At 52.9% G+C, this 24,394-nt stretch overlaps 1 protein-coding gene across 1 annotated transcript in view; it reads left to right on the top strand.

Moving 5' to 3' along the window:
• Positions 1 to 24,394, top strand: part of pou6f2 (POU class 6 homeobox 2) — a 953,197-nt gene that overhangs the window by 335,462 nt on the left and 593,341 nt on the right. The window contains exon 3 of the mRNA XM_072467231.1: positions 22,287 to 22,378. Within this exon, the coding sequence (XP_072323332.1) occupies positions 22,287 to 22,378 (92 nt within the window). The remainder of the gene's footprint in view (positions 1 to 22,286; positions 22,379 to 24,394) is intronic.

The following is a 24,394-nucleotide window of genomic DNA, read 5'->3' on the forward strand; positions in this document are numbered from 1 at the left end:
CACACCATGGCAACAGCCGACCACCCACACCCCCCACCCATCCACCCACCCAGCACCCTCACCCCCCCCAACTCCACCCACCTCACCCGCATGCACACCACCCCCCCCCCCCCCCCCCAGTGCCGATCCACCGGCGGCACAACGGGCTGGGCTCACACAGTTGCGGGTGGACGCGTGTCTATCGCAGGCCATGGAGGATGATGACAACCCGCCCTGCGATGAGCTCCTGGCTCTACATCGTTGGACTATGTCTGACCCATGGCCACAGTACCACCATCCACCCGGACCATCCCTGCATGCGGCTGTGACACTGCAGCGCACGGTCCCGTCCTCTGCCCGGGGGATGTTGATGGCGGCCCAGGGGGAAGGGGGCAGACTCACCTGGGGCTGAGGTAAGACCACCCCTCACACACACACTTGCGCTCAACGTACATCACACGCCCGCACACTTTGGACAGAGCACAAAGGTAGCTTCGGTAGGTGTAACATTGACTTTAATAACCAAAGGAGTTCATGCACGTGCTCTAGCCCCTAAAACTCATCTGTGCCCTGCACCCGTGCCAACTTACTCAGTGTCTAATTGTTTGGCCTTACGGGCCCTTTGACCACGTCTACGTGGTTCCCCAGACGGTACAGCAGAACTGGAGGTGGACTCCTGTGATTCCTGCCCTCTGACACTGGATCCCTTTGGCAGCCGTTTCCTGGGGCGTCCTGGCCTAGATGGGCCAGGTTGCGGCCCGGGCGACTGGGATGGCGAGCTGCCAGCCTGTCCTGCCCGTTGCCCACCCGATGCACCTGGGACGGAAGGGGGGGAGTCCGAGGTGTCGCGGTGTACCGGGACCTTCCCTACAGAGGGAGCCGGTACGGACCACACCACCTCTTCCTCCCTCGGGGTGCCCGATGGCCCCCAGGCCTCTACATGGGTGGGGGATGCGAACGGACTGGCCATCCGACGCCCCCCCGACATCTGGCGCTGCCAGTCCTGGAGGCCCGTGCTGGTATCGACAGGGGTCTGCAGGTTTGCAGCCACGGAGCCCAGGGTGTTGGCAAACCCTGTCTGTGACAGTGCGACGCCGGCTCGCACATGGCCACTGGCGCCGATGCCCTCAGCGATGGCCTGCTGAGACTGGGCCATGGCCTGCAGAGACTGGGCTATGGCATTGAGCGCCTCTGCCATCTGGCGCTGGCACTGGCTCATGGCCTCCTGTGAGAGGGCAGCCATTTCCTCGGCCACAGACGCCGCCTGCACGGAAGGCCCCAGGCCTCGCAAACCGTCCCCCATGTCTGACACCGTCGCAGCCATTGCCTCCACCGCGGACGCCACCCGTGCGGTATCAGCCTGGGTGGCACGCATGACCGGGACCACTCCCAGCTCCTGGACGCGCGTGTACTCCTCCACCTGCGACCGCAGCCGCCGCAAGCCGCCCGTCACCCTCTTCGCTCGTCTCCGGGTCGGTGGTTGCATCGGATCTATGTGTGGGTGTGGTAACTGCAGGAACCCGGGATCCATCTGGGCGGCAGATGTTCGCTTGGCCTGGGCTGCCCTCCGACCGCCCGGTCCCTCTGCTGCTCCTACCTCCACCTGCTGTACCGGGACGGCTGTGTTGTGCGCACCAGTGAGTGTACCAGACGCCTCATCACTAAAGTGCCCAACCGTGGTGAGTGTTTCTGCGATGGTGGAGGGGGTTGGTGACAGCAGTGGCGTTGTGTCGTGCTCTTCGTCCCACTCTGAGTCCATGGCACTTTGGGGTGGGGGTTCGTCTCCACCCATCCACTCTGAGTCACTGTCCGGTATTTCGTCTTCCTGGCTAGTGCTGTCCTGGGTAGTGCTGTCCCGGGTAGGGGTGTCCTGGGTAGTGGTGTCCTGGGTAGTGGTGTCCTGGGTAGTGGTGTCCTGGGTAGTGGTGTCCTGGGTAGTGGTGTCCTGGCTCGGATGTGACGGGGGCCTGTGGCTGCCCCCCTCATCGCTGGGTGGTCGCTCCCGCACGTGACGGGGGTGTCGTCTCCCTGTTGCTCCAGGTCTCTCCGTCTCCCGTGGTGTGCGAGGGGCATCCTGCGGGCGTCGCATGCTGGAGGGTGCGGGTCTCTCCGTCTCCTGTGGTCTCCGAGGGGCATCCTGCGGGCGTCGCATGCTGGAGGGTGCGGGTCTCTCCGTCTCCCGTGGTCTCCGAGGGGCATCCTGCGGGCGTCGCATGCTGGGGGGTGCGGGTCTCTCCGTCTCCCGTGGTCTCTGAGGGGCATCCTGCGGACGTCGCATGCTGGAGGGTCCGGGTCTCTCCGTCTCCCGTGGTGTGCGAGGGGCATCCTGCGGGCGTCGCATGCTGGAGGGTCCGGGTCTCTCCGACTCCCGTGGTCTCCGAGGGGCATCCTGCGGGCGGTGTGCATCTGCGGGGATGGGTGCCTGGACGTTTGGTCCTGCGATACACAATGAAGCATGCATGGTTAGACATCAGGCAGTGATCAGGTGATACGGGGGAGGGGGATATAGGGGAGGGGGGATATGGGGACGGGCTGTCGGTGGCTCACTTTAAACTCACTATTTTAAATCAGCAACCTCCCGGTCCTCAGGTCCGCCAGCCAGTTCCAGGGCCCTTTCCTCGTGTACGGTCAGTGGCCTCTCATCAGCGGGCCCTCCTCCAGTCCTCACATGCTCCCTATTGTTGTGTGCGCGCTTCTCCTGTGGGGGGGGGGGGGGGGGGGCTGGTGGCAGGGGTGTTAAAAGGCAACAGTGTTAGGCAGGTATATGAATGCACGCCATCGGTTGTGCGTGCATTGCAGAGGTTAAGGTTAGGGCTGGATTCACTTGGGGATATGGGGGATATGGGGGAGGGGGGATATGGGGGATATGGGGGAGGGGAGATATGGGGGAGGGGGGATATGGGGGATATGGGGATATGGGGAGGGGGGATATGGGGGAGGGGGGATATGGGGGATATGGTGGATATGGGGGAGGGGGAATATGGGGGAGGGGGGATATGGGGATATGGGGGAGGGGGGATGTGGGGGATATGGGGGAGGGGGGATATGGAGGAGGGGGGATATGGGGGATATGGGGGAGGGGGGATATGGGGGAGGGGGATATGGGGGAGGGGGATATGGGGGAGGGGGGATATGGGGAGGGGGGATATGGGGGATATGGGGGAGGGGGGATATGGGGGAGGGGGGATATGGGGAGGGGGGATATGGGAGAGGTGGGATATGGGGGAGGGGGGATATGGGGGAGGGGGATATGGGGGATATGGGGGAGGGGGGATATGGGGGAGGGGGATATGGGGGATATGGGGGAGAGGGGCTATGGGGGAGGGGGGGATATGGGGGAGGAGGGATATGGGGAGGGGGGATATGGGGGAGGGGGGATATGGGGAGGGAGGAATATGGGGAGGGGGGATATGGGGGAGGCTCACCCTGCCTGCTCTGACGAGGTCGTTCACCTTCTTGTGGCACTGGGTGCCTATCCGTGGTGTCAGGGCCACAGTGGTGACCGCCTCTGCCACTTCCCTCCACAGACGCCGGCTGTGGCATGGGGCAACTCTGCGGCCGTGCCCGGGATACAGGGCGTCCCTCCTCTGCTCCACTGCGTCCAGGAGCGCCTCCACATCGCGTGACTCGAACCTCGGGGCTGAGCGGCGGCCAGCCATCCAGTCGGGTGTTGCGGTCGGGTGTTCCGGTCGGGTGGGGGGGAGCAGCGCGGCCTTATGAGCCGTCACGACGTGCAGCGCGTATGACGCTGCACGGCGTGAACCACTGCGCAAGCGCAGATCCCGTTACGTCGCTGCTAGCCCATTTCGGGCCGGAGACTATCGACCCATTTTTATGACGTGACGCAAGTGGTATTTGCGCCGTTTTTTGCGCCGATTGGCGGACTTTCCGCCGATAACGGAGAATTTCGCCCATTGTTTCTTTTGAAAAGTTGATGTTTCTGTCTCCACTAGATTACAAAACTTCAGTTCAGTTGTGATAGCTGAGCACAGCTCCGAAAACATGATTGTGGCTATAAGGACTTTCCAAAAATATTTTAAATGATTTGATTGGTTCTTTAGCTAATTTTTACTGACATTTAAGCTTAATTTGTTATTTTCAGTCATCCTTTGTAATTCTCTGTTTGACCTCTGTTTTATTCATGTTTGTGAGGTACGCTAACTATTTTACAGCTGTGGCAATTTTTGGTTTGCAAATACCGCGTTTCAGCCAATTCGGTACAAACATGACATAAAATTTGCAGGTAAACATGTGTGACGCCTGATGTGTGCTACTAAATTGTGGGGCCAGATTTTCCGTCTTGTGCTGGGCAGCTGAAAATGGAGGAGGGGTGAGGGAAATCCACAATTGCTCGGTAGACCACTGGGCAGTCAATGACGCCCCAGAGCCCCCAGCCATCTTCCCGTCTGTCGCACTTCGAAAGTCCTCCCGACCAGACTGCTGCCCCTTGCTCATTATACTCCTTGTTTGGTAAGCCATAAACCAGCCCCACTGCAGGAGAATTCCTATCTCTCACTGTTCATGCACTACGCACCAGCAAACACCCCGTATATCGAGCGATAAAGACAAAACAATTCCACCTTGATCGGGAACCACCAAATGTGCGACCACTCACTCCATCGCCGCCACCGGAAGTCCTCACAGTTACAAACCTGATAACTGTTGCTCAATCAAAGACCTCGGGTATTTTAAATAAGATTTAATTTTATCGGTGTTGAGACTCTGGGTCAAGTGCGACTGGAATTAACATGCACTAGCCCAGCATGTCGTGTTAAGAGCCAGGTATTAAGGTATTACCTGGGCCCTGTGCTTTGATTTTTACATCGATTTAAAGTCCATACATCTGTTGAGCCTTGAAATAGTTGAACAGATGTCTGACATTTTTTTTTTTAATTCCAACTGTTGAACCTTTAGGAAAAAAAATGAACCGATGGCCACCTGTTCTGGTCATTTCAAAAACTCCATTGTATTTTCCTTTAAAGGGTTGTTAAACAGTTGTGCAGTGTATTCTCTATATGATTGGTTGGCTGAACTTGAAACCGCTCTGATTGAATTAGCTCAGCATGGGTTATTGACACAGCTGTGAAGGGGGCTGGAAGGTTTGTTTGATTGATAGTTTATGAGTATTGATGTATTTTGAAGAGGTATATTTTTGCTATTTGTTTATTTTGACAGTTTTAGGAGCACTTTAAAGAAGTGAATTTTTTCAAGGCTGGTTTGAGTGGCTGTGATTTTGACAGTTTTATGAAGTCCGAATAGGAGCAATCTTTATCAAATTGAGTCTAATGGATAATTATTTATTTATTTATTTCATGAGAATTTCAAAGATTTTCCAGTGCTATTATATATGAGTTTTGTTCATTGGTGGTGAATAGATATGGCGGATTGATGGATCTGTATTTTGTTAATATATTTATGTGTCGCCGCACTATATATCAATCATACAGAACTCGAGACTGGGAATCTTGAGTGAAGTCGAGAATATCTTTATTTATGTCAGTGACAAAGTCTATTGGTCAAATCAAATTTTATACGAATACGGAATCTAAAAAGTTGTTTGTCCAATGCAAATACCCATGATTGAGTTGAATTCAAGATACAATTCAGTTCGAAGCAATTTCTTCAGATCAAAATGCATGATACAAAACTGAAATAAAAGTAAATAGCTGTTTGCGAAGCAAAGTAGAAATAGGTTTCAAAGATTAGATTAAGATGAATTCCGAGAGAGTGCAAAAGTTTTCTCCTGGTCTCTTGAAGAAATCATAATCTTTTAGACTCCGTCCCCATTCTGACTGTGATTGGGTTAAAATAATTATTATTCATATAATTGACCCAAATGCCTGTCTATCAAGTTTTGAAATAATATGGCATGGGAAAACTTCTCTATGTTTCTGTAATATTGTGTGATCGGACCACCTGCTTTCCCACCATAGTCTCGAGAACTGGGATGTTTGCCCAGTAATGATAACAATGCAATGTGAATAGTCAGTCTGAATACTGACGACCTTATCAGATCTTTCTCATGCTCTCAGCATTTTCTGCTGTCCTAGCTTATTACATGATTTTTAATAGTATAATGTCACTAAATCATTTCTTCCCTTAACCCTTTATTACCTATTACAAATCTATCAAGGATACATGGGGGACATTGGTGGTATCAAGGAGTGAGGGAGTGGGCCAATGTACCAGTGAAAAGAGCTGGGCCTTCTAACCACCCCGTCTCAACATGCACCTGCCTCTGTTCCTACCTCGGACCTGCTTCGGGAGGTGGCAGCCCCAAATCCTGATTTACCTTGACTCCCGGGGGGGGGGGGGGGGGGGGGGGGGAGAGTATACATGCAATGTCAGGTGTAGGCCTGACTCTCAACTCCTGACTCTACATTGAAAATCAGCCCGTGATCTCAGTATCAAGCATGATGCTCATTGACACTGAAAAGCTGCTTTTTATCTCTCAGCTGCTGAGATTTTCCACCAGGAACCTCACATCTGACAGGTTCTCTGACAGACAAGTGGGGCGGACCCACATTTGTGGAGTGCCAGTCTTCAGAAGGTTTAGCTGAAGAATGGCTGACTCATGAGGTTGGCCTAATCATTCTCTTGCCCTATAACCACCTGCTTTCAGCACTCCCCACCAACCCCACTGTGAGCCACCAAGATGGGTCGAGCCCACCAATTCTGTGCCTGGTTGCCCAGGTGGACCCCACTTTCACTGCTGGTTTGACTGCTCTACTGACCTTACTGTCATCTAGCACCACAAGACCAATTTCCATTGTACGCTAGGATGTGCTATGTCTGGGTTCCAGCTTAATTTCAAGTGCGCCCAGCATATTCCTGCTGAATTTAAAGGGGAAGTGCATTGTGAAAGTATCAGGTTTTCATGGTCAGTATTTATATATCTGGTACTTCGCATGGTAAATCAGATTACGGATTGTTTCATATTATCATAAACCTTCCAGTATAGAATGGTTGGTCCATTGTGCCTCTGTCACATTTTTGAAAGTGCTATCCAATTAGTCCCACTTCACTACGCTTTTCACATTGCACTGCAAATATTTACTTTGAAAACATAAATCTAATTACCTTTTTAAAGTTACTATTGAATATCCTTCCACCGCTCTTTCAGGCACAGTATTCTTGATGAAAACAATTAGCTACTGAAAGAAAATTCTCCTCACCCGTTTGTTTATTTTACCAATTATCTTCAATCCACATCGTCTAGTTACCAATCCTTCTGTCAGTAGAAACAATTTATCTCTCTACGTTTTAATATTGAAAACAAACATTTCCCGAACTTGCTCTCCTCCAAGGAGAACCCCAGCTTCTGTCGTCTCTCCAAGTGACTGAAATTTATTTTCCCTGGTTCCAATCTAGTAAATCTCCTCTGCAGTCCCTCTCCTAAGGTGTGGTGACCAGAATGGATATAATACTCTAGCTGAGGTATCACCACTGTTTCATAAAGGTTTGGCATAATTTCCTTCCTTTTAGCAAAGGTCCTGTATTATTTTCTTCTTAACCTTATCACTTTGCCACTTTGAAAGATTTGTACATGTGAACCCTCAGGGCTCACTGTTCTGCACGCCTCCAAAATTGTCCCATTTATTTCTCATTATTATGTCACGATATGGGAGAGCTGGTCAAAACCTGAGTTCATTTAATTGCAAGAGACCTAGGGCGGGATTCTCCAAACCCCCGCCGGTTCGGAGAATCGGCCGAAGTCTCCGCCACCAGAGATTCGGCGGGGGTGGGAATCGCGCTGCGCTGGTCGGCGGGCCCACCCCCGCCGATTCTCCGGCCCGCGATGCGCCGGAGTCCCGCAGCTGGAATGCCTGTCCCGCCAGCGTGGATTAAACCACCTTTTGGACGGCGGGACAAGGCTGCGTGGGCGGGCTCCGGGCTCCTGGGGGGCGGGGCGATCTGGTCCCAGGGGGTGCCCCCGCAATTGGGGCCCACCGATCCGCGGGCGGGCCTGTGCCGTGGGGGCACTATTTCTTCCGCCTTCGCCACGGTCTTCACTATGACGAAGGCGGAAGAGACCCCCTCCCCTGCGCATGCGCGGGGATGACATCAGCAGCTGCTGACGCTCCTGCGCATGCGTGGACCCGTGTCACCCAGCGAAGACCTTTAGGCCCCGGCTGGCGTGGCATCAAAGGCCCTTCCCGCCAGCTGGTGGAGCGGAAACCGCTCCGGCGCGGGCCTAACCTCTCAAGGTGAGGGCTTATCCCCTAAAGGTGCGGAGACTTCCGCACCTTTGGGGTGGCCCAACGCCGGAGTGGTTCCCGCCACTCCATTACGCCGGAACCTCCCGGCCCGTGAGGTAGGGGAGAATCCCGCCCATGATGTAGAACATAAGAGCATAAAAACTAGGAGCAGGAGAAGGCAGTTCAACCCCTCAAGCCCACTTCACCATTCAATACGATTATGGCTAATCTCATCACGACCCCAACTCCATTTTCCTGCCTGTTCTCCATAACCTTTTAACCCATTACGAATCTGTCACCGATCCATTACTTTTTTCTCCATAACCCTTCAACCCCATGCCAAATCAAAATCTATCTATCTCTACCTTAAATTTACTCACTGTCCTGACGTCCACTGCACTCTGGGGTAGTGAATTCCACAGATTCACAATCCTTTGAGAGAAGTAATTTCTCCTCATCACTGTTTTAAATCTGCTACCCGTTATCCTAAAACCATGACCTCTCGTTCTAGATTGGCCCACAAGAAGAAGCATCCACTCTATGTCTACTTTGTCAAAACCTTTAATTAACTATATACCTCAATTCGATCTCCTCTCATTCTTCTAAACTCAAGAGTGTATAGGCCTAAACTGCTCAATCTCTCTGCATAAGACAAACCCTTTGTGGTATTATCAGGTATTACAGTACCCAACAGGCTGAAGACCATTGGTTAAACCTAGGAGTTTACCATTGGCTGTTGGTACGTAGCTCCGCCTTGACGGGCGGGGTATAAGAACCGGTGCCGTCCCAGCAGCCCTCACTTTCTGTACTGAAGCTGCTGGGGAACAGTTCTAGTCGATTAAAGCCTTCAGTTATGTTACAACCTCGTCTTTGAGTTTAATTGACCGTGCATCAATTTAATCGACTAGACTTAAGCTGAAAGAATGGATCTCCGAATCAAGCCAGAGTGTCTACAACTCAGCCCCCACGCGGAGAACTCGGCGGCAATATTTAAGCACTGGCTGGCGTGCTTTAAAGGCTACCTCGAGACGGCCGGAGGCAACCCCTCAGGAGAATAGAAACTGCATCTCCTGAACTCGAGAGTAAGCCCTGGAATCTTCACCCTCATCGAGGAGGCAGAGGACTACGATGCTGCGAGCAAACTGTTAAAAGGACATTATATCCACCCTGTAAACCAGGTCTACGCACGTCACCTGCTCGCAACTAGACGGCAAAGCCCCGGGGAATCGCTGGAGGACTTCTACCGTGCGCTACTGGTGCTGGGCAGAAACCGTGGCTGCCCGCAAGTTTCGGGCAACGAGCACACGGAACGTCTAATCCGGGATGCCTTCGTAGCAGGTATGAGCTCCTCAGAGATCCGCCAAAGACTCTTAGAAAAGGACACACTGGGACTGAGAGAGGCACGGGCCCTGGCAGGGACCATGGATGTTGCCTCCAGAAACGTGCAGTCCTATGCGCCCGACCGCGCAGCGGCCCCCTGGGCTGCGTGGCATCCCGCAGCGGCAGCCCCACTGACCTTCCCCGTGTCCCCGCAGGCCTGCGCTGTAAGACGGCCCGCAAACTCCGTCGGGCCCCGCTGTTTCTTCTGCGGGCAGGCGAAGCATCCCTGCACGTGCTGCCCGGCCCGCACCTCCACCTGCCAAGGGTGCGGCAAGAAGGGCCATTTTGTGGCGGGTCTGCCAAGTGCGAACCATGGCCGCGGTCTCCAGCGACTCCGGACCGCTGCGGCAATCTTCCCTTTGGGCCCCAGGCGGCCAGCACTCACCGCCACCCCCCTATCCTAGGGCCACGTCTGACCCACGGGCGCGGCCACCTTTCCCCTCGGACACCACGCTGGACGGATGGGCACCGCCATTTTGTCCATCCCCGCCGCCATTTTGTCCATCCATGACCACCATGTGCGATCCATGGGAGACGCCATCTTAGATGGGGCACCAGGCCCCCAGCACGGCCGACTACACGCTGCCCGATCACAACCTGCAACTGCTCCATCTGGCCTCGGTGACGCTGGACCAAAATTGACCTCGGACACTCGCGACTGCAACGACGACGGTGTTCATCAATGGCCACGAGACGTTTTGCCTGATCGACTCTGGGAGCACGGAGAGCTTTATACACCCCGACACGGTAAGGCGCTGCTCACTTGTTACCCACCCTGTAAACCAAAGAATCTCCCTGGCCTCCGGGTCACACTCGGTGGAGATAAAGGGGTTCTGCCTAGCAGACCTCACTGTCTAAGGCAGGAAATTCAACAATTTCCGCTTGTATGTCCTGCCGCACCTCTGCGCGGCTACACTCCTGGGGTTGGACTTCCAATGTAACTTGCAAAGCCTGACCTTTAAATTCGGCGGCCCTATACCCCACCTTACTGTCTGCGGCCTCGCGACCCTTAAGGTCGACCCGCCTTCCCTGTTTGCGAACCTCACCCCGGATTGCAAACCCGTCGCCACCAGGAGCAGACGGTACAGAGCCCAGGATCGGATCTTTATTAGGTCCGAGGTCCAAAGGCTGCTGAGGGAAGGGGTCATTGAAGCTAGCAACAGTCCCTGGAGAGCTCAAGTAGTGGTGGTGAAGACCGGGGAGAAGCATAGGATGGTCATTGACTACAGTCAGACCATCAACGGGTTTACGCAGCTGGATGCGTACCCTCTCCCCCGCATATCCGACCTGGTGAACAGGATCGCGCAATACAAGGTCTTCTCCACGGTGGACCTCAAGTCCGCTTACCATCAGCTACCCCTCCGCACTAGTGACCGCAAGTACACTGCTTTCAAAGCAGATGGGCGGCTCTACCAATTTTTAAGGGTTCCCTTTGGTGTACTAATGGGGTCTCGGCCTTCCAACGCGAGATGGACCGAATGGTTGACCGGTACGGCTTACGCGCAACGTTCCCGTATCTTGATAACGTCACCATCTGCTGCCATGACCAGCAGGACCACGACACCAACCTCTGGAAATTTCTCCAGACCGCGAAAATCCTTAACTTAACGTATAATAAGGATAAATGCGTATTTCGCACCGACCACCTAGCCATCCTCGGCTACGTAGTGCGAAATGGAGTTATAGGCCGCGACCCTGAGCGCATGCGCCCCCTTATGAAGTTCCCCCTCCCTCACTGCCCCAAGGCCCTGAAGCGCTGCCTCGGGTTTTTCAGTTATTACGCATAGTGGGTCCCCAACTACGCAGACAAAGCCCGACCCCTAATCCAGTCCACAACCTTCCCCCTGTCGACGGAGGCCTGCCAGGCCTTCTGCCGCATCAAAGACAGACATTGCAAAGGCCACGATGCACGCCATCGACGAGTCCCTCCCCTTCCAGGTCGAGAGCGATGCGTCCAACGTAGCTCTAGCAGCCACCCTCAACCAAGCGGGCAGACCCGTGGCCTTCTTCTCCCGTACACGCCATGCTTCAGAAATTCGCCATTCCTCAGTCGAAAAAGAGGCGCAAGCCATAGTAGAAGCTGTGCGACATTGGCGGCATTACCTGGCCGGCAGGAGATTCACTCTCTTCACGGACCAATGGTCGGTGGCGTTCATGTTTGATAATGCACAGCGGGGCAAGATAAAAAATGACAAGATCTTACGGTGGAGGATAGAACTCTCCACCTACAACTATGAGATACTGTACCATCCTGGGAAGCTAAACGAGCCTTCCAATGCCCTGTCCCGTGGCACGTGTGCCAACGCACAAGTGGACCGCCTCTGAGCCCTCCATGAGGACCTCTGCCACCCGGGGGTCACTCGTTTTTCCCACTTCATTAAGACCCGCAACCTTCCCTACTCCATCGAGGAGGTCAGGACAGTCACCAGGGACTGCCAAATCTGCATGGAGTGCAAACCGCACTTCTACCGGCCAGAGAGGGCGCACCTGATAAAGACTTCCCGTCCCTTTGAACGCCTCAGCATGGACTTCAAAGGCCTCCTCCCCTCCACCGACCGCAACACATGTTTCCTGAACGTGATTGATGAGTACTCCCGGTTCCTATTCGCCATCCCCTGCCCCAACATGACCGCAAACACCGTCATCAAGGCCCTCCAGGGTATCTTTACACTGTTCGGGTTCCCCGCGTACATACACAGTGATGGGGGGTCCTCCTTTATGAGCGACGAACTGCGTCAATTCCTGCTCAGCAAGGGAATCGCCTCAAGCAGGACGACCAGTTACAACTCCCGGGGAAACGGGCAGGTAGAGAGGGAGAACGGAATGGTCTGGAAGACCGTTCTACTGGCCCTACGGTCCAGGAATCTCCCCGTCTCCCGCTGGCAAGAAGTCCTCACGGAGGCCCTCCACGCCATCCGGTCGCTGCTCTGTACAACTACCAATCAGACACCTCATGAACGTCTCCTTGTCTTTCCCAGGAGGTCCTCCTCCGGGACCTCGCTCCCAACCTGGCTAGCGACACCCAGACCCATCCTGCTTCGGAAGCACGTGCGAGCGCACAAGTCTGACCCGTTGGTCGAGAGGGTCCACCTGCTGCACGCTAACCCCCAGTATGCCTACGTGGCATTCCCTGATGGCCGGCATGATACAGTCTCCCTCCGGGACCTGGCGCCCACCGGAACCCCACGCGCACCCGAACCATTACCCCCCACAGCACCTCACTGGAGGGTCAGTCCTCCCGCCACTCCTACCTAGGCCATCCCACCCACCGACGCCCCCTACAGGCCCCCCTCTCGGCCCAACCGTTGGCCCCACCAGCGCCGTCTAGGGGTGACGAAGCTGCCATGGAGACCAACGCCACGATCCCGGAGTCGCAGACGGCCGGAACCCCACCAGAGTCACCACCGAAGCCCAGACGATCCAGGAAGACGACTGATTGTTTCACTGTAACTGTAAATGAATACTGAATGTATATATCTTCCACGCTTGTAAAATATTCTCGACAACTCTGTAAAGAGGTATCACGGTAACTCCATATCTGATCATACCATGTAGATGCAATTGTAACCACTGGCCACCACCCCCGCTGGACTCTTTTTTAACAGGGGGTGAATGTGGTATTATCAGGTATTACAGTACCCAACAGGCTGAAGACCATTGGTTAAACCTAGGAGTTGGGACGTAGCTCCACCTTGACGGGTGGGGTATAAGAACCGGTGCCGTCCCAGCAGCCCTCACTTTCTGTACCGAAGCTGCTGGGGAACAGTTCTAGTCGATTAAAGCCTTCAGTTATGTTACAACCTCGTCTTTGAGTTTAATTGATCGTGCATCACCCTTCATCTCCTGAATCAATCTAGTGAACATCTTCTGACATCTAATGCAACTACATCCCTCCTCAAAAATGGGGACCAAAACTGTTACCAGTACTCCAGGTGCGGTCTCACCAATGCCTTGTAAGAAATAGGTTAATACCTCTGATAAGTTGCAGCTATTCCTATGAATGCAGTAAGTATATATATGTTGGAGGACAAGGGGTGGCCAGGACCAAAGTGGCGGCCAGGACCGAAGCGGGGGCCGAACCTTCAGGGAGGAAGGAACGGAGGAGCGACCGACACCCCCCACCCCCAGCAGCAGAGCACAGGGTGTGACGAGCGGCGGCCAGACCTAGCAGCGGGGAACGAAGCGGGGAACGAAACGGGGATGTCCGACCGATCCCCCCCCCCCCCACGGCGGCAACCACCATGAGGCAGGAACAAAGAGGGACTCCGGACCAGAAGCCACTCTCCCTCTCTCTCGACCTGGGTGAGTGAGGGAAAAGGAAGGAAAAAAGAACTTTTGCAAAAGCAAAACTCTGAAAAGAAAACTTTTAAACTTTTAAAACTTTTTTAAAAAAAAATTATTTTTGCACTTTTCTTGTTCTCACCCAAAACAAGTTCACCTGAGAAGAATTTTATAAAAGAGGAAAAATAAAGTGGTAAAGGAGAGAAGGGAGGGGAGAAGAAAAAGGGAAGGGTGGGACAAAATAAATAAATAAGAGGGGGAAAAAAAGGGGGAAAAAATGCCAGAAGGGAGCCAAAGCAAAGGGAGGAGGGGCACTAAAGGCAGACGGGCCAATGGGCGAGCCAGTTCAGATGAGCCAATTAGCGAGCAAAGCGGCAGAATGGAAGTATCGCCGCATCAAAAAGAGCTGGGCAGACAGGTGCAGTCTCCCCCGGGGCCAGGGGGAAGCTGGAACTGGAAGGCAGCCTTTGCCGATGAGCTGAGGGAACATCAGCAGGTAAACAAGGCAGAGGCTAGGGCAGACACAGAGGCCGCAGTGCAGGCAGCAATGGCCAAGGCCCTGGCGGAGGTGCAGCAGGGCCTGGGCAGAGCAGAGGAGAAATTGGACGCCCAAGGGAAGAAACTGGAAGCCCAAGAGGCGACCATTAAGGAGCTGGAGAAAGCAGCGACTGACGTGAGCGACCGGATCACGGCCCTGGAGAGGGGGGGTGGCGAGACTGGGCACAACACAGGGGAGCCTGAAGGGCAGAGTGGACGACCAGGAAAACCGCTCGAGGAGGCAAAATGTCAGGATAGTGGGCTTACCAGAGGGGATCGAGGGTAGAAACCCCATGGCATACGTGGCCGAGATGCTGGGCAACTTAGAGGGGAAGAAAGCCTTTCCCAGCCCACCAGAAATGGACAGAGCACACCGGTCGCTGCTCCCGAAGCCCAAAGCAGGGGAACACCCGAGAGCAGTTATAGCTAAACTGCACCGGTACCAAGATAGGGAAACAATCCTCCGCTGGCCAGGAAAAACAGAACCTGCAAATGGGAAGGACATGCCATTAGAATTTACGAGGACATTGGGGCAGACCTAGCCAGGAGACGGGCCGAGTTCAACAGAGCGAAAGCAGCTCTTCACAAGAGCAACGTGCGTTTTGGTATGCTGTACCCAGCGAAACTCTGGGTCACATACCAAGAAAGAGAATACTTATTTACAGCCCCTGCTGAAGCAAACAAGTTTGTCGAGGAACACGGGCTGGAAAACCACCAGCGAAGGTAGAAAATGAGGGGCCCCTGGCAGGGGGCAACAACACGCCAACGGGGGGGAGGGGAGGAGTGAGGCAACGCCAGGCCCCCCTGCACCCGCCACGGCGAGCGCACCCTGAACAAAGAACAAACCACTGCCCGAGGGAACGCTTCAGGTGGGAGGCCAGGCCCCAGCACGAGGGAACGAGAGTAGCGGAGAAGGGAGAGCAAGCAAGAGGAGTGCAGGGTAGGATAGGGGAAGAGTGGGCAGAAAACCTCAGAGGCCGGGCAGGGGGGAAGCGAGACAGTAACTCCCGAGAGGGGGGCCACCGTACTAGCGGGAAAGCTAGCGCCGGGGGCATGCAACAAAGCAGGGCCGCAGCGCGCCCCCAACAGGGGGAAGGCGCGAAGCTGGAGGTGGGGGGACCACTCAACAGAGACGGGAGAGCAAACTGGGACAAGAACAGGGGAAAGAGGGACAAAGGAGGGGTACAAGGGAGAGGGGGGGAAAGGGGAGAGACTGGGAGGGGCGGACACAGGGAGGGAGAGACCGGGGGGGGGGGGGGGGGGACACAGGGAGGGAGAGACCGGGGAGGTGCGGCACAGGGAAGGAGGGACAAACAAGGTTAGAAAAGGAATAGGGCTACAAAGTGCCACAACCAAGGGCTCGAAACAAGGAATCGCTGCAAGCACCCACCCAGTACGGTCTCTGGGTGAAGGGAGACCCCAGAGTGCAGGGAACTACCCGCATGGAGAGAGCAGTGACAGCGGCCATCCTGGACGGCCCCCTAACAAAGGGAAACCCCGGAGGGCAGGGACCCGACCGCATGGAGAGAGCAGTGACAGCGGCCATCCTGGACAGCCCCCTAACAAAGGGAAACCCCGGAGGGCAGGGACCCGACCGCATGGAGAGAGCAGTGACAGCGGCCATCCTGGACAGCCCCCTAACAAAGGGAAACCCCGGAGGGCAGGGGCGCGTCCACCAGGTAAGTATGGTTAATCCCACAGGAGCGAGGGGGCAGAAGCCCCCCCACCAGGATAGTCACCTGGAACGTAAGGGGACTCAACGGCCCAGTGAAGAGATCCAGAATCCTCACCCACCTAAGAAATATGAGGGCCGACATAGTCTTCCTCCAAGAGACACAGCTGAGAGAGCAGGACCGACTGTGGGTAAGGAAGGGCTGGGTGGGACAAACCTACCATCCCTGCTATGGAACAAGGGCCAGGGGGGTGGCGATATTGATCGGCAAGAGGACGATGTTTAGGGCGACAAAGATGGTTACGGACCCAGGGGGACGGTACGTCATGGTCAGCGGGGCCCTGGATGGGGCACCGGTAGTACTAGTTAATGTGTCCGAACCCAACTGGGACGACACGAGCTTTATCAAGAAGACAATGGCAGAAATCCCTGACATAGCGACGCATCGACTAATCATGGGGGGGCGGACTTCAACTGTGTACAGGACCCAAAGACAGACAGATCAAACCCCAAAACAGGGAAAATCTCAAGCATGGCAAGGGAACTTAGTCACTTTATGGAGCAGATGGGAGCGGTGGACCCCTGGAGGTTCGTCCACCCGGGGGAGAAGGAATTCTCCTTCTTCTCCCCAGTACACAACGTATACACCAGAATTGACTTCTTTGTGGTGGGGAAAACGGTGCTTCCGGGGATAGACAAGGTGGAATACTCCGCAATTGTGATATCAGACCATGCTCCACACTACATGGACGTGAGGCTGGAGACGGGCAGGGCCCAAAGCCCCACATGGAGGTTGGACGTTGCCCTACTAGCGGACAAGGCCTTCAACGAAAGGTTATCACGGGCCATTGCAGAGTACACAGAGAACAACCAGAACGGGGAGGTCTCACCGTACTAAGAGGGGAAATCATCGCTTTCAAAGCGTGAAGAGATAGGGAGGAAAGGGCGGCTAGGCAGCAGCTGGTCGACTCCATACTGGAGGTAGACCGTAAATACTCCGAGGCCCCGACCGTAGAGCTCCTGGCGGAGAGGAAAGAGTTACAAAGGAACTTTGACCTGCTCTCCACCAGGAAAGCAGTGCACCAACTCCGCCAGGCACGTGGGACCCTATACGAACACGGAGACAAAGCCAACCGCCTGTTAGCACACCAGCTGAGAAAGCAGGCAGCCACCAGAGAAATTGCACAAATTAGGGATACCAGAGGCACACTAGAAACAGAACCAGAAAAGATCAACAAAACCTTCAAGGCCTTCTACCAAGGGCTATATACCTCAGAGCCCCCAATGGGGTAGTCTGGGATGAAACGGTTCCTTGGTGGACTGGACATTCCAGTCGTGGGGGAGGGCAAGAAATGGGGCTTGGAAGCACCACTAGCACTGGGAGAGATCATGGACAGCATTAGCTCCATGCAGGCGGGGAAGGCGCCAGGACCCGATGGGTTCCCGGTGGACTTCTGCAAAACATTTGCGACAGCTCTGGCCCCGCACCTGCAGGTGACATTCACAGACTCGCTAGCGAGGGGCACACTGCCACCCATGCTAGCACAGACCTCAATCTCGCTGATACCTAAGAAAGACAAAGAGCCAGCGGAATGTGGGTCATACAGACCCATCTCACTGCTGAATGCAGATGCCAAAATACTGGCCAAAACCCTAGCCAAAAGGTTAGAAGACTGTGTACCTGAGGTGGTCGCAGAGGACCAGACGGGCTTTGTCAAAGGTAGACAGCTTACCTCGAACATCAGGCGCCTGCTGAATGTGATAATGACCCCCTCCGGGGAGAGAACACCAGAGGTAATCATCTCCCTTGATGCAGAAAAGGCCTTCGACAGAGTCGAATGGAAATACCTCAGAGGTACTGGAGCGGTTCGGGCTTGGAACAGGGTTCACCTCCTGGGTAAAGCTCCTATACAACGCTCCCATGGCGAGCGTACGGACCAACAATACCAACACCCGATACTTCCAGCTGCACAGGGGCACCAGACAAGGATGCCCACTGTCCCCACTGCTGTTCGCTCTAGCGATCGAACCACTAGCAATCGCGCTCAGAGCAGCAAAAAGCTGGAGGGGGATACGAAGGGGAGGCAGAGAGCACAGAGTCTCACTCTATGCAGATGACCTGCTCCTCTGCATTTCGGATTCACAGAGCGGCATGGACGGAATCATCGCGCCCCTGAAAGAGTTTGGCGCCTTCTCAGGCTACAAACTCAACATGAGCAAAAGCGAGATCTTCCCGGTACACCCACAAGTAGGTGGGGCAGCACTAACGGGACTGCCGCTTAAACAAGCCCGACTCAAATTCCGCTACCTGGGGATCCAAATAGCCCATGATTGGAAAGGGATCCACAAATGGAACCTCACCAGTCTGACAGAGGAAGTAAAAAAGGACCTGCAAAGGTGGAACGCACTCCCACTCTCCCTCGCGGGGAGAGGCCAGACGATCAAAATGAATGTACTGCCCAGGTACCTCTTCCTATTCAGATCCATCCCTATCTACATCGCCAAGGCCTTTTTCAAAGCACTAGACAAACTAATCATGGCGTTCGTATGCGGGGGGGGGGGGGGGGGGGGAAGAATGCCAGGATCCCAAAGAAGGTCTTACAAAAAACAAAATCAAGGGGGGGCTTGCCCTCCCAAACCTACAATTCTACCACTGCGCGGCGACGGCCGAGTGAATAAGGGGATGGATCAAGGAGCCAGAAGCCAAGTGGGTGCGCGCGGAAGAGGCCTCCTGCTTGGGGACCTCCCTCCGGGCCCTCGCCACGGTGGCGCTCCCATCCCCACAGAAAAAACACTCCAGCAGCCCGGTGGTGATAGCCACCCTCCAGTCCTGGAACCAACTACGGCAACAATTTGGCCTGACCAGAATGTCGGGTAAAGCTCCCATCTGCAACAACCATAGGTTCACGCCAGCGCTGACTGACACCACCTTCAAAAGGTGGGGACAGGACAGAAGGACACTGACAGTCAGGGACCTATACACGGACGGCAGGATCGCAACACTGGGCAAACTGACAGAGAAATTCCAGCTAGCCAGGGGGAACGAGCTAAGGTACCTGCAACTAAAAAACTTCCTACGAAAGGAGACAGGGACATACCCACAACCACCACGACAGACACTACTGGAAGAGTTACTGGACGCAAGCATACGAGATAAAAGAAACTGTAGTGACATGTATTACCGACTGGTAGAAGGGGTAGACACCGTACTGGACGCAACAAGAATGAAGTGGGAGGAGGACCTGGGGTTTGAGATAGGATGGGGACTCTGGAGCGAAGCACTGCATAGGGTCAACTCCACCTCCACGTGCGCAAGGTTCAGCCTGACGCAACTAAAAGTGGTACATAGAGCCCACTTAACAAGAACCCGTATGAGTAGGTTCTTCCCGGAGGTGGAGGACAGATGTGAGCGGTGCCAAGGAGGCCCAGCCAACCACGCCCACATGTTCTGGTCCTGCCCCAGACTTGTGGAGTACTGGACAGCCTTCTTCGAGGCAATGTCCAAAGTGGTGGGGATGAGGGTGGAGCCATGCCCGAAAGTGGCGGTCTTCGGGGTATCAGACCAGCCAAATCTATTCCTGGGGAGGAGGGCGGACGCCCTTGCCTTTGCCTCCCTGATCGCCCGCCGTAGAATCCTGTTCGGCTGGCGGTCAGCAGCACCACCCAAAGCTGCAGACTGGCTGTCCGACCTCTCGGAATCGCTCCAAATGGAGAAAATCAAATTCGCCATCCGAGGATCAGACAACGGCTTCCACAGAACGTGGGAGCCATTCACCCAATTGTTCCGGGACCTGTTTGTGGCCAACAAACAAGCAGAAGAATAGCCAGGTAGCCAAGAAACAGGGGAGAGTAGCCAAAGCATGAGAGGGAGAGATAGACCGGGCAGGGGTGGGGGGACACACAGCTAAATCTAAGAGGAAGGAAAGGCGAACCACAGGGGTGGGGGGGGGGAGGGGGGCAGGAGCGGGGAGAGGGTGGGTAGAGGGAAGAGACAGGGAACAATAGAGGAGAGCTAGGGAGGGCGGAGGCAGGGAAACATTAACAAACTTAACGTCCAAAGGAACAGAGAAAACGGGGAAGATGGGAGGGCCGCAGAAGCGAAGGTGCGCAGAAGCGGAACGAGACGACAACGGCAGCGAACTCCATCTGGGAGAAGCAAGGGACGACAACACCACGAACAGATGCCTACTTGTGGGTGTAAATAATTTTTCCAAGTGTACAGAGCTGCTGCTGTTGAGCGGGGGCATAATACCGTCCGATGGCTTCTCGGAAAATTAAAACGTCAGCAGCAGCAGCGACCCGTAGGGGAGTGGGGGTGAGTGCTCCGTTGGGAGGGTGTGGGAAGACTGAGGCGAGTGGGGTCACGTCTAGTCAATTGCTATTGTATATTCTCTTTTTGCACTATGTTAATGTTCACTCTATTTTGCTGTGTTAGGATTATTACTATTTATTATGAAAAACTTTGCAAAACTTTAATAAAAAAATATTTTAAAAATAAACCAATGCCTTGTAATAATCATTATAATAATCTTTATTAGTGTCACAAATAGGTTTAGATTAACACTGCCTACTTGCCCCTACTTGCCACGCCACGGCACCTGTTCAGGTTCACTGAGGGAGAATTCAGAATGTCCAATTCACCAAACAAGCATGTATTTCACGACTTGTGGGAGGAAACCGGAGCACCCGGAGAAAACCCATGCAGACACAGGGAGAACGTGCAGGCTCCGCACAGATAGTGACCCAAGCTCGGAATTGAACCCTGGTCCCTAGTGCTTTGAAGCAACATTGCTAACCACTGTGTTACCGTGCCGCCCTTGTACAGTTGCAGCAACACCTCCCTACTTTTATACTCTATTCTTTTAAACATAAATGTCAAAATTCCATTTGCTTTCATTGTTACCTGCTGTACCTGCATGTTAGTTTTGTGTGACTCATGCATGAGGACACCCAGATCCCTCTGCAGCGAAGCACACTGAAGTTTCTCTCCATTCACATAATAAGTTGCATTTCCATTTTTCCGACCAAAATGGATAACCTCACACTTATTCACGTTAAACTCCCATCTGTCAAATTTTGGCCCATTCACCTACCTATCTATAACCATTTGTAAATTTCTTATTTCCTCACTGCAACTTAGTATCCCACCTATTTTAGTGTCATCTGCATTTTTGGCGATCGTATCTTCTACCCCTACATCCAAGACATTAAGATCTACTTTAAATAGTTGGGGCCCAATGACCGAACCCTATGGCACCCCACTAGTTACATCTTGCCATCCAGAAAAAGACCCTTTTATCCCGACTCTCTGCTTTCTGTCGGTTAGCCAGTCTTCTATCCAAGCGAATAAATTACCCCCAATCCCATGTGTTCCTATATTGTGCATTGATCTTTTACGCAGCACCTTATCAAATGCCTTCTGAAAGTCCAGATATACTACATCTACAGGATGCCCATTATCCACTTGGCTTGTCACATCTTCGAAGAACTCTAGCAAATTAAACATGATTTACTCTTCATAAAACCATGTTGACTCTGATGGGTTGCGATTTGACTTTCCAAATGTCCTGATATTACTTCTTAAATAATGGATTCTAACAATTTCCCAATGACAGCTATTAAATTAACTGATCTAAATATATATTGAAGATATACCACATTAAATGCTATGTTATATTATATTGATTACTTACCTTTTGTCAAAGCTTAGTATTTCTGTAATATTGAAAAATGGTTACATTGGAGAAGTAAAACATGAAACACCAGACTCGGCACATTAGCACTTACTTTACTACATGCATGTGTGTGCATCTGTCTGTGAGGTTGAAAGTAAGCAGGTATGCATTGCTTTTTAAGTAATCAATGTAATTTGGGGGGGATAATTTCCAGTTGTTACTTGTTTTTACCCTTGGTCAGTTTTTAGAATCATACTTTACTCAGCTTGCTAACCATTCTTGCATCAGCAGAAGGCTGAACTTGCGAACTGAAGTGGTGAGGCTGGAATGATTCACCTGCTACTGTCTCTCGAGTATCTCACTACCATTGAGTGCTTCAGGTTCCATTTTAATCTGTCAGATTAATGCATCCTCCGCAATAAAATGGGTTTGTAGGCATTGCATGATGTTGCTGCTTTATTTACATGGTTTAATTGATTTATGGAGCAACTGAGCAATAATTTGAGATCATCTTGAATGGAAAATACTGGTGGATATTTAGTGGAGCTTCTGTTTGGGTTTCAGGGACCAGAGGAAGCTCTATGCACTCCGAAACCGGCACAACAGACCAGCACCAACCTAGCCAAACGCATCCTTCTTTTTCAGTCGGGGCACAGGTTAGTAGATTACGATTTTACAGAGAGGAGAGTTTGCCTGCATGACTTGTTTCTGAACGTATACAAGTGCAAATCAATCTTCCAGTAAGAGATGTATTTTTATTTTCCAATTTTTTTAAATTACTGAATGATTGCCATGGCTCATTGTCCAAAATTGGTCCACAAGTCATATCTATAAATCACTACATGAGCAAGAAACAATGAGCTGGGATTTTTTGCACCCAAAGTCCCAGGTAAATGAATTTCCAGATCTTTGCATGAGGATTTGGAAGGTGTCGCTGTGAGTTTCAAGGATGGTTACCAGGGATGCTGGACAGCTTTCACTTGGTTCAAATGATAGCCAGGTGACTTCCTGCATCGTCTGCCTTCTTGTCCTTGATACCTCTTTATTTTCCAAGGGTTGAGCCTGCCTCACATGCTCTTTCTCATCAATATGCTACCCCTTCAGTGGGCTGGTTTGGATTATAAAGTGGGACCAACACGTTCCCCCCCCCCCCCCCCCCCCCCCCCCCCCAACCACCACCAACACCACTACGTCCAGCTTAAAGGAATTGGCAAGGTAGGTGGACTCCCAATCAGCTCCAAGGTTGTGAACTGACAAGGTTGCGAGCCTTATTATTACTCTACTTTTGGAATTTAGTTATAAGCGGCCAGAGGACACTTGTTAGTGACAACCAGGCGTGTGCTAATGTATTCAGGCGTCATGGGCCATTTTCACATGAGGTGTATAAAATTATGAGGGCATGGATAGGATGGACAGGAAGGAACCTTTCCCCTTAGCCAACTGGTCAATAATCAGGAGGAATAGATTTAAGGTAATGGGTAGGAGGTTTATAGGAGATGTGAGGTAAAAAGTTTTCACCTCGAGGGTGGTGGGAATCTGGAACTCATTGTCTGAATGGGTGGTAGAGGAGGGAACCCTCACAACATTTAAGAAGCATTTAAAATACCATAGCATACAAAGCCACAGGTCAAGTGCTGGATCATGGGATGAGGGCAAATAGGTCCTTAAAGGCCAGCATGTGCACGATGGGCCGAAGGGCCTCTTTCCGTGCTGGAAAAACTCTATAGCTCCATGACATGCCAAACCCAGCATGTATGCCTGGGGAGCCCCTGTCATTGGGCACACACCCACCCCATGACCTTTCCCATGAGACTTCACACTTCCCTTCGCCAGGATTTTGATCAGCCCACTGCTCCCGCACCCCCACCATATTCACCCAATGCTCAGACTTCTCAAGCCCCTGCCCCAGCTTCCTTGCTGCCCCAAACTCTGATCCCCAACTTTCAGGCATCCAATTACCTCAGCAAAGGTCTCTGATGCTATTTGGATGTTTGTGATGTCTCCCACTGAAGCCCCCAATCTCCCCTGGGTTGAATCAGCTTCTCCACCCCCCCTCCCCCCCACGCGCAGGGATCAACCCCATCTTCTGATTTCCTGCACCCCCTGACACCTGCCTCACGATCAACTCCCATTCCCACCCCCCCACTGATCAGTCATCACCTCGTGATTGCTCTTCCCTTCCCTGCAGACGGCATCCGCTCTTTCCCAGTGGTCATAATCTACATTGTTCAGTACCCTCCATTGACCTGTTTCTTTCCTGACTGGCTGAATGTTTGACATCCAGGCGGGGAATTGATTATTAACACCACATGAATGCGGTGGGGTTAAAATTCCTCAGCATGCAGGAAAGTCCAGGCTTACAGGTGCCCCAAGGCTTACCAAATTTCCTTGCTCCCGTCACATAAGGTAGTCAAAACGCAGCTTACACATTTATGGTCGGTGCTATGCTGAGATCTTTTGTGGTACACGGCAGAGTTGCTGGCCTTGGGTCCGTTGTTAAGACATATTTGAATGTGTAACATTTCTAGTGATTGCCCAGAGATGCCACAAAAATAATGGAACCTTCAGAAAGCCACATAGGTATGTAAAGTTATGGAAATAATACTAGCCTCGCATTTATGCAACAGTAGAAGGTTTTACTTCCAAGAAAATGTGTAAGAAAATAATGACAT

The sequence above is a fragment of the Scyliorhinus torazame genome, chromosome 11, assembly GCF_047496885.1.
Source record: "Scyliorhinus torazame isolate Kashiwa2021f chromosome 11, sScyTor2.1, whole genome shotgun sequence".
NCBI lineage: Eukaryota > Metazoa > Chordata > Chondrichthyes > Carcharhiniformes > Scyliorhinidae > Scyliorhinus > Scyliorhinus torazame.